This window comes from Ananas comosus, unplaced genomic scaffold, assembly GCF_001540865.1.
Source record: "Ananas comosus cultivar F153 unplaced genomic scaffold, ASM154086v1, whole genome shotgun sequence".
In the NCBI taxonomy this organism is placed as follows: Eukaryota; Viridiplantae; Streptophyta; class Magnoliopsida; order Poales; family Bromeliaceae; genus Ananas; species Ananas comosus.
Window position 1 is genome coordinate 1 of NW_017893420.1, and position 15,230 is coordinate 15,230.

At 38.1% G+C, this 15,230-nt stretch overlaps 1 protein-coding gene across 2 annotated transcripts in view; it reads right to left on the minus strand.

Annotated features, from left to right (window-relative positions):
- Positions 1-3,594: 3,594 nt before the first annotated feature.
- LOC109706005 overlaps positions 3,595-15,230 on the minus strand; it is a 64,386-nt gene continuing 52,750 nt past the window's right edge. The window contains exons 1-3 of one of the 2 annotated variants that reach the window (XR_002215004.1): positions 7,685-7,722; positions 4,202-4,310; positions 3,595-4,061 (exon numbers count right to left, since the gene is read on the minus strand). Coding sequence is in view for 1 of the 2 variants with exons in the window: in XM_020226814.1 (XP_020082403.1) it covers positions 3,923-4,061; positions 4,202-4,310 (248 nt within the window). In the remaining variant the exon portion in view is untranslated. Of the gene's footprint in view, positions 4,062-4,201; positions 4,311-7,684; positions 7,723-15,230 lie in introns of those variants that run through there. The other variant, XM_020226814.1, reaches the window with a different exon arrangement.

The following is a 15,230-nucleotide window of genomic DNA, read 5'->3' on the forward strand; positions in this document are numbered from 1 at the left end:
GGCCTCAAGCAGGATTTAGACAGATATTTATATATATGCTTTATGACATAAAACTAAGCTTAACGCGAAAGCAGTCGTATGTAAACAACTATATGCAATGCTATCGCCCCAATTCTGGAATCATGAATGTAACGGAATGAACAATAAACAAGCTGTAAACTTTGGTAAGCTAAGAAGGCAAACTATTCGACATCGGTTACGTAACAGCCGTATGCATAGTAGAGCTATAAAGACGTATGATGATGCTACTTGAGGTAGAAGAAGCAAGGTAAAGCCTGATATGAACAGACTAAAGTAGCTACTTGGTAACATCAATCATGGGTTAATAGACTCAATGTTAACCCATATCTCCAAATGAAATGAACTAGGTTCACAGCAAAGGACTCCATATCAAATCTCCATAGACGAATTAGCCATAGCTGGACTATCCTTTTTGCCCGGTACGCCTCGCGGATAACAAGCGCTATGCGAGCAGCAGCAGGGCTGCCTCTCTCAGTGACCAAACTCCGAGATGTTCGCGTCACAACTTAGGAGGGTGAGCCGGAAATTATCCCACCCTCACATGTACGCAGACAGGCAATCGGTGAGCTAATCATCTCACTAGCCCTAACAGCAACAACCCTCTTTGAGAGCCTGGTACCGGCAGACCGGCTAATATCATCATGGAATCAAGGCTGAGAAAGTGCGAGTGTCAAATATCTCTTGTATACCATCATCTCATAGATGTCTAACATACTACTAATGTGTATCATCTCAAGGAAACTATCTTTGATCAATGTCAAATCATCATCGTTTCTTCTAACTAGATGCGGCGACTTGATCATAGTTTTAAACTAGATCGCCATCTCTATCATTTTGATCGGATTATTAACACTTGTGTGTTCAGTGTGATACTTAGTTCTTGTAGCAAGGGCATAAGCCTTTAATATGCTCAGTGTAGGGTCGTAGGATCTCACAGGTGTGTTGATTCTTCAAACAATTCTGATGCATACTAATGATAAACCAACCAAGCAAAACTATATTTATTAACTACTAAGCATGCAAGTGTGGAGCAACGATATCTTTTTCTAACCCTATGGATGAAGAAAATAAGAGAAAGTATCATAACAAGCAATTGCATATTAAGAAAATCAACATTAAACTTGCGACATAGAAAGGTTGCCGATGACTTCGCGGTGTATGGCACTCCCCCACCTTTGGGGTGATCCGAAAACACTCGAGACGCACTCTTGCCGCTAGTCTTGCGCGCTTAAATTTTCGTTGGGGTAGCTCTAACCCCTTAGCACAACAAATGGCTATACCTTCGCACCCACTTGTCGGATCGACGAACCGTCTTCGCTCGCTACGCGTTTTATAAGCATGGCAATTTTGACTTTCTATACCCCTCAAAAGGAGATCAAAGCCCTGTATTATTTCCAAAAGACCACCAAATCTAACCCTAGGTTTAGGCATACAATAGAAAATCGTTAGTTTCGAGCTCCAAATTTGGAATTTAACTTCTCTTAAGCTTCAATAGTTTCCATTTAAACCATTCTTAAGCAACATAACCCTTTCTAAAACCGTAGGTTTAGATCTATGAGGAAAACCTATGGATGCTAGCCTTTCAATGTGAACTAAATCCTATCACCTCTTAAACTCATTAGGTTTCCATTTGAAAGCATTAACACAGCAACTAAACTAAACCATAAATCCTAGTAAATTCTGCATGGTTTCGAGGGGTTTGAGGCTGTACTCTTAGGGCTTTTGCTCAAAGCAGAGCCCTCTAGCTTTGAAACGTGGAGGAAGAAGCTTCTTCTCCTGTTCCCCTTTGATCTTCTCCTTCCTTTTTCGTTCCTCTCTTCTTCTTCTTCTCTCCTTCTGATTTTCCTTTTCTTCCTCTCCTTCGAACCAAGGTTAGAGAGAAAATGAGAGCGAGGCGAGCTAGATATGAGGAGGAGTGAGCTGTGCGAGTTGAGAGATGAGGAGGAGATGCGTGTGAGATAGAGCGGGCGTAAGTCGCGTCTATTGTAACAAGATGCCTAATTAAGCCCGCGTCCATTAAATCAAATTCTTGCAAGCTTAAGACCCGCAGCCTGGCGCGCCTATGTACCGGCTACACGGGTATCTTGTACATGTACGGTACGGGACCCTGTAAACCGAGCGCAAACCGAGGCCTCGGATACAATTGTTTCGCTAGTAGTAAGTCTATGTACCAAGGTAGCAAGCCAAGCCTGATTTGTACGGCGTACGCGTGCCTGAAGCCTTCGAACCCGATAGTTTAGCGCAGGCCTGGGCTGCGGAGTGGTTTATCAAAATTCATGGTACTCGCGCGTACAAGCTCACATCACCATTGTACTTGGAATACTAACGCATGCTCCAGATTTCTGTTTTTCAATCGTGTTCGAATTCTTTTCAGCAGTCTCCATAACGCAAAATACTATTCCCCACACTTTTGGGAACTCAGTTTTACTCTTGCCAAATATGTTGAAATACCAAATGGGACTTCGTCCAATTCGTTTTATCGTCGACTTGTGGTCCTTTGGGCCAAAGTTTAGCAATATCGATCGAATTTCGATATCGTTACAACAAGCATAAACATCCAGAGGACTTCACAAAAAACCGTATACCACCTATACTAACAATCTCGGCTCAAGATTATCAACCCAAGGTACCAGTGTGGATTGCAAAGAATTTATAGGACTGTTAGTTTGGTTTAGTGATAGTTTGTTTGGTTCGAAAATAAACTATATATACATAGTTAATCTTCATATAGGTATAACTTTTGGGATATGTATAAATTAGGCCAACTTTGCATTTGAATAAAAATTGAGTCATTTCTAGAAATTAGTAAAATAACATTTCAAAATTTGGATTGGAATAGTGGCCACAATAGTAATTATATTTTAAAGTAATAATACTAATTAATAACATCAAATAATTAATGATATGATAATTTAATTAATTAATTAATTAATTAATTAATTACTTAACCATAAATATTGTTAAATAACCATTAGTAAAGGAATCGTTGTTCCATCCAAAAAGGCGGAACAACAACTCGGCTCTCTTAACAGGTTATTCTATGAAAACTAGAATCCCCCCGAACCAAACAATGCCTTCAAATAAAATGTAAGCTAAAAAAAAAAAAAAAAAAAAAAAAAAAAAAAAAAAAAAAAAAAAAAAAAAAAAAAAAAAAAAAAAAAAAAACGAGTTTGCTTTTGCTAAGAACATTACTATGGTTGCACGAACGTGCGGAAGAGTGCGGTGGACTCGTATAATTATGCTGTTCATGAAAAATTGTATTCTGCTTGATGAAAGCATATGATTATGCATTTAAAGTGACTAAAAAACTTCATGATTTGTGTTGAGCTCCAGGCTAAAGATATTTCACGAACCAGACATAAGATTTCCTTGAAGAACGAATTACAATCCACCTTCACCCATGTATAGGAAAATTCTCATATTGCATAGAGTTTGCATGCAGCCCCGTGCGTGCATAGCAATTTCAACAACCCCTATCCATTCTTGCCGCGTGCACAAATTTTTTGCACAGCAGGATCGACCCCGGAGCGAATTTTTTTTGTACAAACACGAGGTTGCATTCGGTGTGCTCTCTAAAATAAATGTAAAGCTTAAATTGTTATGGGAATAACAATTCAGTTTCACTCTATTATATCTGTTCTATTCCAGGGTTGGGCTTGAGATCAAGTTGGCTAAGATCAGATTCTATCCCTCCCTAAAATTTAACCAATTAAAACTACATAGTGATTTGCTAGCTACACCTTACCCAACACCCATCATCATTCACATTAGAATGCAAGCAAGATCAGCTCAATCACAACAAGCAAAGTTACTCTTGATGGAGATAAAAAATCATAGTCTTATACATTTATTTACCTATCTTCCTCCACTATATATTGTGCATATGAATATGAAGAGATCATCACAACCAATCGACATATTCAGTTGAGGCCCTTGGTTTCCTTTTCGGCTTTTGATACCTGTCATTCTCAAACTTCGCCTTGGATATAAGTGAATCCAGTAAAGATGCCTCTGCTAAGTCATACGGTACTCTTAAGACACTGCAAATATTCATCCAAGCAACCAAAAAAAAGCTAAGCCAAGGGAAAAAGAATAAGAAATAATGTGACAGAAGAAATTGTTCTCGAGAGTTCAAAATGATCACATCTATGATCAGAATATCCATAGTTAATAAATTTACCTCCCAAGAAGATCCTCAAGAATAGCTCGTTGAGAAGGTGTAACATAGTGTATGCATCTTCGAGGACACCGTCCAACAGCAAGCTGGACAAGGTAATCATCACCATGTCCTGCACAACAATTATATTCTTAACAATTTCAAACCATATTGACAATTTTTTCACGTGAAGTCGAAAGCTTTTTTAAATATAGTTGAACATCATGCTGACCATGAGTCAAGCATCCTGTGTTATATTCATGATAAATGTAAAGTTTCGTCATGACACACGAATACTATGCTTAACTTTCCACGCTCTTTAATATGTTTATTCGAATCATCTTTATAGAATTCTTTTTACATACAATAAATTTTATATACAGATTTCTTCAAAAGATGACTTTACAACTCAAAATCTAGTAATAGCAGGAAAAATGTTCCGTATCATTCACAAAAAAAGTACTGACAGGGTACAAAGGTGAAAGACAAAATGTCAAGAAATGAAGAGATTTTTCTTCAGAGAATATACAGATGTTAATCGTTTAGAAGGCTTCATTTGGTGCATACTGCAACAATGACAATGATTGCAGGAGAAATGTTGTAGAACTCGGGCCTTCTGTATTGGAACTTCTACATTAGTACAAAATATATTTACATGAAGATGTCATATGGGCTCAACATATTAAAAGTTTGTTTATATAAAAATAAAGTTCTACAGCCATGTGTAGTAACCTTAACCAGTACAAAAAAGGAATTTTTAAAAGTCAAATTCATTTGGAAGAACACATAAACATTTTCGTGAAATTAAAATAATAAAAAGTGGAGAACGAAAGAAAGTTGGATGCCCTCATGCATGCACACGGTTTAAGGCAGTGTTTGTTTCACAGAAAGTGGAGAGTAAAGTGATTGTCAATTGTAAATGCCCATTTCCATTGTTTGTGTAACACACAAGATTTTTACAAATTGCAAGGTTCGAGTGTTTGATTTATGTTTCGAGCTTTTCCACATTTTCTGGAGGGTCATAGACAGTGTTCCGACTTATGGCTCCCATCCCGAGAATTGAGGTTTAAAACTTTGCACCAAAACCCAAAAAGTTGGATTTTTGGTCTACTCTCGGGTTAGCCTCAGCAGGACTGTGTACCGGTACAGCCTTGATGTAGTGTTCATGAGCTTTGGATAGGATTGGCTTCAGTGTTAGTGACTGGTCGACATCTCTGGAGAGTGTCGGACTGAGCCGGAGTCAATTCTGCACGAATTGGATGCAAAATTGGACTCGACGCAGTCAAATAAGCAAAACTAGAGTTTTCCCAGATTCGGGCGCCCAAAATATGATTTAGGTCGCCCAGAACTGAGTGTTGAATTTAATTGAAACTGGAAGCCAATTCGGAGCCTATGTTCCGAGCGCCCAGAAGTGGGTCCAAAAATTCTACATCGTGAATATCGTTTGCTTCGACGCGTGGCAGGGTGTAGGTGAGTTCCGCAGGAGCCGTTTACGGGCGCAGCACACCGCGAACGGAGAGTCCGAGGAGGACGATTTGTGCAGCCTGGATGTTTCGGTCGCCCAGAACATGGTTCCGGGCGCCCAGAAACGCCCGTTTCTGCAGGGACATCAGATTGCAGCTATTTCTCTTGGGGCTTATTTTATCCCTCTAACACCCTATAAATACCTGGTATACGTCCACTTTGAGATCTTTTTACCTGTTCTTCACAGAGAACTTAGATTTTGCTCCCTAATCCCTCCAATCTTTCCAATTTGCATCAAGACTCACATCTCCAAGAGTTGCAAGGTGCTGATTCTGCAGTTCTTTAGCGACGACCTCTAGTGTTTTGGCTCGTGCGTGACGTAGGAAGGTCGGATCGCAGCAAAACTTGGTTTGCTGGATTCTAGATGTGAGGAAGTGAATTCTCGAAATACGAGGATTAGACTTCATCCAAGATCGACCAAAGGTCGTGTTGGTGAGCTTTGGAAAAACCAAAGATATTAAAATCACCAAAGGTGCATTGGAAACGAGTCCACGAGAGCAAATAGTGCGAAATCTGCACTGGAGCAAAACTACTCTCGGGGACCGGTCCCTGGCAGGGAGGGACCGGTCCCATCGGCTGGTGTTGCGGGGTTGCTTGAAGCAACCGGTCCCTGGCAGTGAGGGACCGGTTCCCGTACGTGATCCCAGTGCGAAAAGCCAAAAATTGGCTAAGTCCTGAAATCCCAGCTCTCGGGAACCGGTCTCTCAGGAAGGAACCGGTCTCCCGAGACCGGTACCCGAATGCGTGACCCGAGCTGAAGCTCTCGGGGACCGGTCCCAAGTCGGGGAGATCGGTCCCTCCGCGCGCAGACAGCCCAGTGAGGGCAATGCACAGAGATGAAAGGTGAGAGGCTTTTATGCAAAATGGCCTTAATTAAAGGGGTATACATGGGAGATTACTCTCTCCCTCTCTCAGTTCACTCTCTTTCCCTCACTCACACTCTCTTGCTCTCTCTCTCTAGAAAGAAAAGAGAAGGAAGGAAAAGAAAAAGAAAGGAGAAGGAAAGGAAGGAAGAAAAGGAAGGAGAAGAAGAAGGAGATCAACAAAAGGAAGCTTTTGAACTTCTCCCTCAACCTCTCTTCTCTCTTTTAAGCTAACCTAGAGGTAAGCTTCTAACCCTAGCTTGTGAAATTTGGGGTTTTTGGGTTTTAGCTCTTTGGATGGGATAAAATGGATCCCTAGCACCATGAATGGTAGGATTGAAGCTAGAACCTAGGGTTTTGAGATAGGTTTAGCTTGATGCTAACGCTAGGGCACCAAAATAGGATTTTTTTGGTAAAGTATGAGATTGATCTCATTTGAGGCCTTATAAACCTAATTGCTAGGTAACGAAACGCGGGGGCGAAGTCGGAATTTCGACTCGTCGAGCGGGTCAAGAGCTATCAACAAAATAAGGCCGATTGAGCATCATTTGGACTAAGAAGACCGAGGCTTCGTCGTAAAGGACGCCGAAGCACATTTTTAGAGCCTCCTTATACACCAAAGGTGGGGGGTGTCATCCCGAAGCATCCGGGTTTCTTTTTATGTCTAAGTTATATATGTGTTGATCATATTGCATTATAGGATTAGTAAATGTATATTTCCTTTCCCTTGCATGCTTCTTAGTAGTGTATCTATGAGTTGAACACGTGGACTAGGGTACCATGAGGATTGGGTCATGTGACATGGAAATCCTATAATGGCAGTCATGTGACATGGAAATCCTATAATGGCATAAAGAGCCAAACTTGGACATACGATAGCCTAGTAGAGTGGCATTGAACTAGTGTAGTAGAAACACTAAATTTGAACGAGTGGCATGTCAACTAGTAGAAAACTTACTACAATGATTGAACGAGTGGCATCGAGTCTAGTGTAGTAAATTTGACATGAACTTAGAGATAGTAGAAGTCCCAACATTGATTACATATCATGATTGTGCAGCAGAGGCACATTGACCCTAGTAGACAGGATATCCTCTTGTGAGGATTGGATCATACTCACTAGTCTGTTTTTGCTTGTCGGTGGTCGCTCCACCGAGGCACGAGTCTCCGGAGTACTTCACTAGGGGCAGACGTAGTAGTCCCGCAGACGGTCTCGGTGTGCGAGTGCAGTTTCTCCTCACCTATGAGATTGAGAGTGAGTCGAGGATTTAACCTTCGAGTTAACCAAGTGGATTGGGTGATAAACATGAAATGTATAGTAGACTTGCATTATTACCTTGAGTAGACATAGTGTATATTGTAGTTTACATTACTATGCACCTTTATATACTCATGGCATGATACTAGCATGATAGTAGTTGTTGCATGCATTATTATCATTGATGACATGATAGAGTAGTTGCAGTTCATCTTTGTATATCTATCTATCTCTCTATCTGTGCCAGCTTAGTTGCAGTCCACATGTAAGAGAACCTGTCATAACTTATAGCTTTGGAATGAAAATAAATTGGATTAGAAGTCACCCAATTTGAAAAGTTTTGATATGGGCTGAAGCTCCGAAGTTTCAAAAGGGAATCCGAAGTTCTAACTATTTTAAAGTTAGTACTCCGGAGTATAAACTAGGAACTCTGGAGTTTCAGTGTGAAACTCTTGAGGAATCCTTTTGGTTTCCATAGTTTGATAGCATACTCCAAAGTTTCACCCCGAAGTTCAAAACCCTAACTTCGGATTTTGGAGTTTCATAGCAAACTCCGAAGTTTCATGTGAAAACATGAAATCGCAAGGTTCGTGTTCCAGAGTTTATGTTAGGAATTCTGGAGTTCATGCAAAGACGATTCTATTTCAAGACCTTCACTCCAAATCCAACTTAACTCTTATAAAATACTTGCAAAAGTTTAAGTACAAATATCATCACCGACACTGTAAAATCTTACCAAACGTCATGAACTTAAATTTTAGGATTTCGGGTCTTCAAAATTTGATCTTCTCGACTCCCACTCGAGCACTCACGAAATTTGCCAACATACAAATCTGTAACAATCTCCCCTTTGGCAATTACGTGATAAAACAAAAAAATTACAACGAAAGCACTCATAACACTCAACTCACCCCCCAAAAATGCAGTTTGTTGCAATCACCAAAACAATGAACCTCTCATGTGAAAGATCCAAACAGAAAAAAAAAAAAAACAAATTTACAACTCCTAAAACAATCTCTATGACTTGGCCATGCTGGGAGTCTTGAAGCACTTTGCAAAACAAACATTTTCAACAAACAAAGTTAATTTTCAGTCAATAAATATGTCAAAAATTTCAATACCTCTCCCTCTATGGTCTTGCACTGAAAAAAAAAAATCAAAAACTCACAATCAAAAAATTTCAAATTTTCAATTCAAATTGAATCAATATCTCTCATCCTTTGTTTAGAAACTCATCATCTCCCCCATCAACATATCTTTCCCTTTTTTCATCAACAAATTACCAAAGAAATTGTAACACCCTAGGACTAAGAATAGTTTAAACTCATATGTTGAACGCATGGTGTATGGGTATATAAGGTTGGGTATTCCTATAATTAATAACTAAGTTGTAGCATTTTGGGCCAGTGGATTCGTCCCAACAAGTTACTGGGTCTAGGATACCCAATNATGTGGTACGCAAGTTGTATACTCAAATTTGATAAGAATCAGGATCCCACAATGTTAAAGAAACCATTAAACAACTACTTTTTTCCCTTTCTATACAACTACCCCCTCTACTACTCAAAGATTTGTTTCCTACTCTCTATAACTAAGTTAAACTTAACTTTTAAACTTTAAAAAACTAACACTCAAAAACTAAAAAAAAAAAGTCACGTTCTGGTATCTCCCTCTCCATAACTTTAAAAACTGTATAAATAACTGACTTTTAATTGAAACAAACAACTTTTACAAACAAAACGTTTCACGAAGTTCTGAGGGTCGTACCGGTTCAGTATCTCTAACAAAATCCTCAACATTTAAACAAAAAAAAAAAAAAGACAAACCTAGAAAGTGTACTCTCCAAGTAACAAAACCACTAACGTTGTTTGACGTAAAAACCCCCCACTCAACTCACAATACTCACGAAAGCAACATTAAAAAAACAAAATAGTGCATTAACGGTTTCCCCTCTAACAATGTCTAAACATACAACCGTTTAAAGCACTCACGAGCTCACCCTCAGCTCTTCTAGTTTAAAACTTCTGGGCTTTAGGATTTTAAATTCAAGTACTGCAAACCATTCTAAAATGTCACAGCCACTACTATAAACATGAATTTGAAAACGTTCATAAAATATTCTCAATTCAACCTAAACCTCACTTCCAGAACTTTATCTTAGCAGAAACGTACTTGAGGTCTTAAGGATTGTATTTGAGACCTTGTGCTTGGAACGCTAAAGTACAAAAGTGTACTTTGAAGCCTCAAACGATACTTTGAGGTTTTAGGCTTCAATCCCAAAACTTGAAGCCCCACTTTGAAACCTCATACGATAGTTTGATACCTTTGGTTTTCCTAAGGAGTTCTCAAAGTGTGACTTTGAGGTCTCAAGGATCAAATATGAGGCCTCATGATTGAAATTTTATCAATCTTGAAGCCTAAGGGAAAACTTTGAAGCCTCGAAGTCGGGTATAGTTTTGAAAAGTTTAACCCACTGAAGATTAGGTTAAATAAAAGTAAGGTTTCGATATTCAATACTGTCCAAGAGAATGTACACCTGACGTTGATTCGACCGTGTCTATCTCTCTATCTATCTATATGTTTCTACTTGACGTTGATGAGATAGTACAGTAGTTACTATTATTACGTACGTTGTTGATGATAGTACGATCATAGTACGGTACTCATATATTTCCACGTATCATTACATTTGATGTTATATGTGATACAGATGAGTTCCATTATTACGTTCAGATGATATGTAAAGTACAAATAGTGGGTTAGGTGAACCAATTGAGCTTCCAATTTAGGAGCTGAGTGAGAGTTAGAGTATCCACTCCTCTTTGACGTGAGCGTGTGGCTCTGGCAGACGCCCTGATGATGCAGACGGGGATCACTTCATGAGGCCTCTGAGCACGGAGCCACCTCGCTGGTGGCTGTTCGTTTTTGTCTGATCACTCATACTAGGTTAGGAGTGTTCTCCTATAGGACAGATGATCCCAGTTACACGGAGACGACGTGTTAGTACTATACATTAGTTACAACCCTGAAGATGATAGAGATTCAAGTACAGTTTAAATGATGTGATCTGAGCTACGGTGAGCAAGTTAGTAACATCATTCAAAAGATGATCAACTGTACGGTGAGCAAGTTTAAATCACAAAGATGATGTGATCAAGTTACGGTGAGATGATCCGATAGCATACAGGTTCAAACCGAGAAATACGGTAATATCCTAAAGGTACAGTGTACTGACGGTAATATCCTAAAGGTACAGTGTACTGGGTTAGGAGTACCATGGGATCAGGTGCACAAGTTGAGTATCTATGTGATGATTCTTCGTACGTTCCCTTTCCTTTATATGTAAATGATTAGGATATTACGTTATACTAGTTGTGTATATATTGAATCTGTATTTTTCTTTGGGCCTACGAAGCCCTACTGTGGGGGGTGGAAACCACATATTCCTCTGGGTATATAAGGTTGGGTATTCCTATAATTAATAACTAAGTTGTAGCATTTTGGGCCAGTGGATTCGTCCCAACAAGTTACTGGGTCTAGGATACCCAATTAATCGAGTCGTAGGCTCGGGGATGGGTGACTCTTTAGAAAGCAAGTTGTGACGGTTTGGTATTGGAGCGTGTCAGCCAACCAGAAGTGTGAGATGAGGTCCCACGTCACTTGGCGATCTTGGGCTATGTATACGACTATGTGATTGAGTCTGACGAGGATGTCAGAGCTTGAACAGAGGAGATTGTAATACCCTGTGACTAAGAATAGTCCCATATCGAAAGTTGAACCCATATTGCAGAGGTATATAAGAATGGGTAGTCCTAAAACTAATAACTGTGTTATAGCATTTTGGGCCAATAGATTAGCCGATTATCCCCAACAAGTTATTGGATCTAGGGTACCAAGTTGACCAAGTTACGGGCTTGGGGATAGGTGACCCCTTGGGAAGCAGGTCGTGATAGTTTGGTATGGTATTAGAACAGGTCAGCCAGCCAGAAGTGTGAGATAGGGTCTCACATCGCATGGCAATCTTGGGCTATGTATACGACTGTGAGATTGAGCCTGACGATGCTTCCTAGGGGTTACTTGTAAATTTTTACCAAAAACGGAATTGCATCAATGACTGTAAGCACAACTGACAAGTCTTGCAAAAGAGTATGCAATATACCTAGTACATTATATTGTACTCTCAAAACCAAACTATAGCTGTCCCAAAATCAGAATTTATTTTGTTAGGTGTGCTCAATGACATTTAAATGATGTAAATTTCAGAAATCATAAATTCCGAACATTTATTTAATATGAATCAAACAATATCTCTTTCCATACGATTGGTTTTTTGCCCTACCAGATAATAAGGTTTTCAAAACTTTACGAGTTTTTATTAATATGCCATTTACAGGCTGCAGATCATATCTACTAATGTAGAGTATGATTTCGCAAGCCAATTTGCGTGTTACATTATAGAAGGCAAGAAAACTAGCTTTCATGGGTATCTATAACAATATCCTGTAATCCTTCGCTCTTTTAACTAATCAATAGTGCATGAATGAATGTGTTAAATAAGATTAAAGCAGATGGTGCCTTTTTCATGATATGTGACTCATTGGTGTACATAATTCTCTATTTGTATGTATATCCCTTTTGCTTGCTCTTCCCATTCTCTGTGTTTGATTTTTAAGTCATTTTATCTTGATCAGGTCATTTCTTCTAGAGAAGGTCTTTGAAACTACTCTATAGATCAACTCCAAAAAACTCCTTTCACAGGGTCTTATCATCAAATTTCGAGCTCTTGTTGTTGGTAATTTTATTGTTTTCTCCAGACAGCCTTTGATATTATTTGTTAATATGTGTTTGCAAACTTCAATTAGCTTCGGTGGTTTAGCCTATTTGCAATTTGCCACCCTATAGTTTGAAGGGGGAAATGGCCATGTTGGGTTGGAAAGCGGAACACACAATTGGCGGATGAAAAGAAGCATATAGAAATGGCCGTGCCACCGCTGGTGTAAATGCGGACAGCTTGAGTCAGCATGTTCGCACACTACGGTGGGAAGCCTGGGCTGCACCTCCGAGTGGTCTCCTTTTCCATCCTCATTCTGTCTCCTTTCTCTCCTTCCTCTTTGTCCTTTCTTTCCCTTTCTTTTTTCTCTCCTCTTTTTGAGAGAGAGAGAGAGGGGTTATAGATAGATGGCAGAACCAGTTATGTAGATACAAATGTAAGGGAAAAATAACAATCTCTTCCTAATGCTCTACAACTGAGATCTTTTTACCTATTATCAGTTTGACAGAGAAATTTTAAAGATTATCACCGGAAAAGGTGTCCCAAAAAGCTGTTCTCTCTCTCTCTCTCTCTCTCTCTCATGTGGGATTTCAAATTTCAACTTGAAAGAACCCTTATCTGTACTAAGTTAACCATGCATATCTAGGACTTCAATTTATCCAACAAAGTTCAATGAAATTAATAGAGAGAGAGCGGTGATTACAAAACCCCTTCCCTCCTTTTAATCCGTGAAAACAAAATAATTAGGTCAGATTAAGAAAGGAGAAAGTAATATTTTTAAATTTTATATATTAAAAATCTGTTGAAAATTTGTCAAATCTAACGTACATAAGTTATATTTAAAACTAAAATATTATAATTAGTGAATCTACGTCCAACATGTTATTTTTTATTTTCTTTCTAACTACCTCAAAATTCAATTAATGAATAAAATTATTTAAATCAACGCTCTCAACATACTTCGTATGATTTAAACATTTTGATTTACTACGTAAGTTTAAAAATTCAGTTTTATGATAACTGACTGAGTTTAGATGTATAACTTTCCAACATCACTTTTATTTAAAACTTTCTAACCTATCGATTAAGTTTGAAGTTACAGTATAAATATCAGACTATTCGCTAGTTGAAGTATAAATATAGAGGATCTTATAGGTTTTGTACTAATCAACTGAAAATCAAACTTGTTGTTAATCCGTAAGATTTTAAATAATCTATCAAATTATCTGATAAAAGACCTTACTTTAATACTTAACTTATTTTGGCTACTTACGACTTGAGACAGAAAGAGTTACAGTATAAACATCAGACTATTCGCTAGTTGAAGTATAAATATAGAAGATCTTATAGGTTTTGTACTAATCAACTGAAAAACAAACTTGTTGTTAATCCGTAAGATTTTAAATAATCCGTACTAATTAAAGTAAGGTCTGATAAAAGACCTTACTTTAATACTTAACTTATTTTCGCTACTTACGACTTGAGACAGAAACAGATCTTTTTTTATTTTATATTTTTTATATCTAATGTGAAAACCAAGAGTTTGATATTCTGTGTGCTGTAAAATCAGAAACTTGAAATTACGCAATATTAAAGGCCCAGTTTGATACTCTGTGCAATATGAAATCAAGAATTTGAATTATTCAACGTTAAAGACCGAACGTATTACTCCATGTACTGTACAATCAGGAGTTGAAAATGTTGACGATATTAATATTAATTAATAAAAATACTAAAGAAGAATGAAAAAATATAAGAAGAATATAAAAATAAGAATACGAAAATGACGTCGTCGACGACTAAGAAAAAATCAAAGAAAATAAAAATTAAAAAATAAAAAACTGAGAAAAAAATGAAAAAGACGAAAAAAAAAATGAAATAAATAAATAAAGACGTTTTAGCTGGGTGTCGTTGTACGCTCACAGATGTGATCATATAAGTTATACTTGGGAACTTGAGGAACGTCCTCCGTTTGTGAAGAGCTACTTCTTAGAAACTCACCTCATCTCGAGTGTTCTAACATCGATGATACACCAACGTTCGTGGAAAATTAAGTTTCATAGTCGCAGATACCGTCATTTCAGCGGTGGTGGTTGAGTTATATAAGGTTACTAGTGTGGTAAAGTCTAATACAGCTGGTAAATAAACAACTGACTATGATTCCTTTCCTCCGAATGTTTCGGGTAACAGCGTGATTCAGACATGCATGTTGAATCCCTGGATGTAGGATGATAATTGAGTTTTACTACATGTTGCCTAAAATATATTTACAGTAGGGGAAATTAGTGAAGATAGAAGTATTTTAGCAATTTTAGGGATTTCTAAAACTTTTAAGAAAAATGTTACAGATCTTATGTCTTGTACATTGGTTCGTCACTGGGGACTTAAATCTTTTATAAGTAAACCAAGACAAATTGCCACAAAGATAGTACTCGAAAAGTTGTCTATTTCGTCAGTTAACGTCCCCTTTTTTTATACGAATACCAAAAGTTTCAACTTGAACGTTGACAGATAACAATCTTCTTTTGTTAACTAGTACTATAGTTAATCTCGTAAAAATTCTCAAGTACTATTCTACGGGCTTTCAGCTTCTTTAACGTAACATTTACGTATCATGATTTGTAGTAGACACACTCA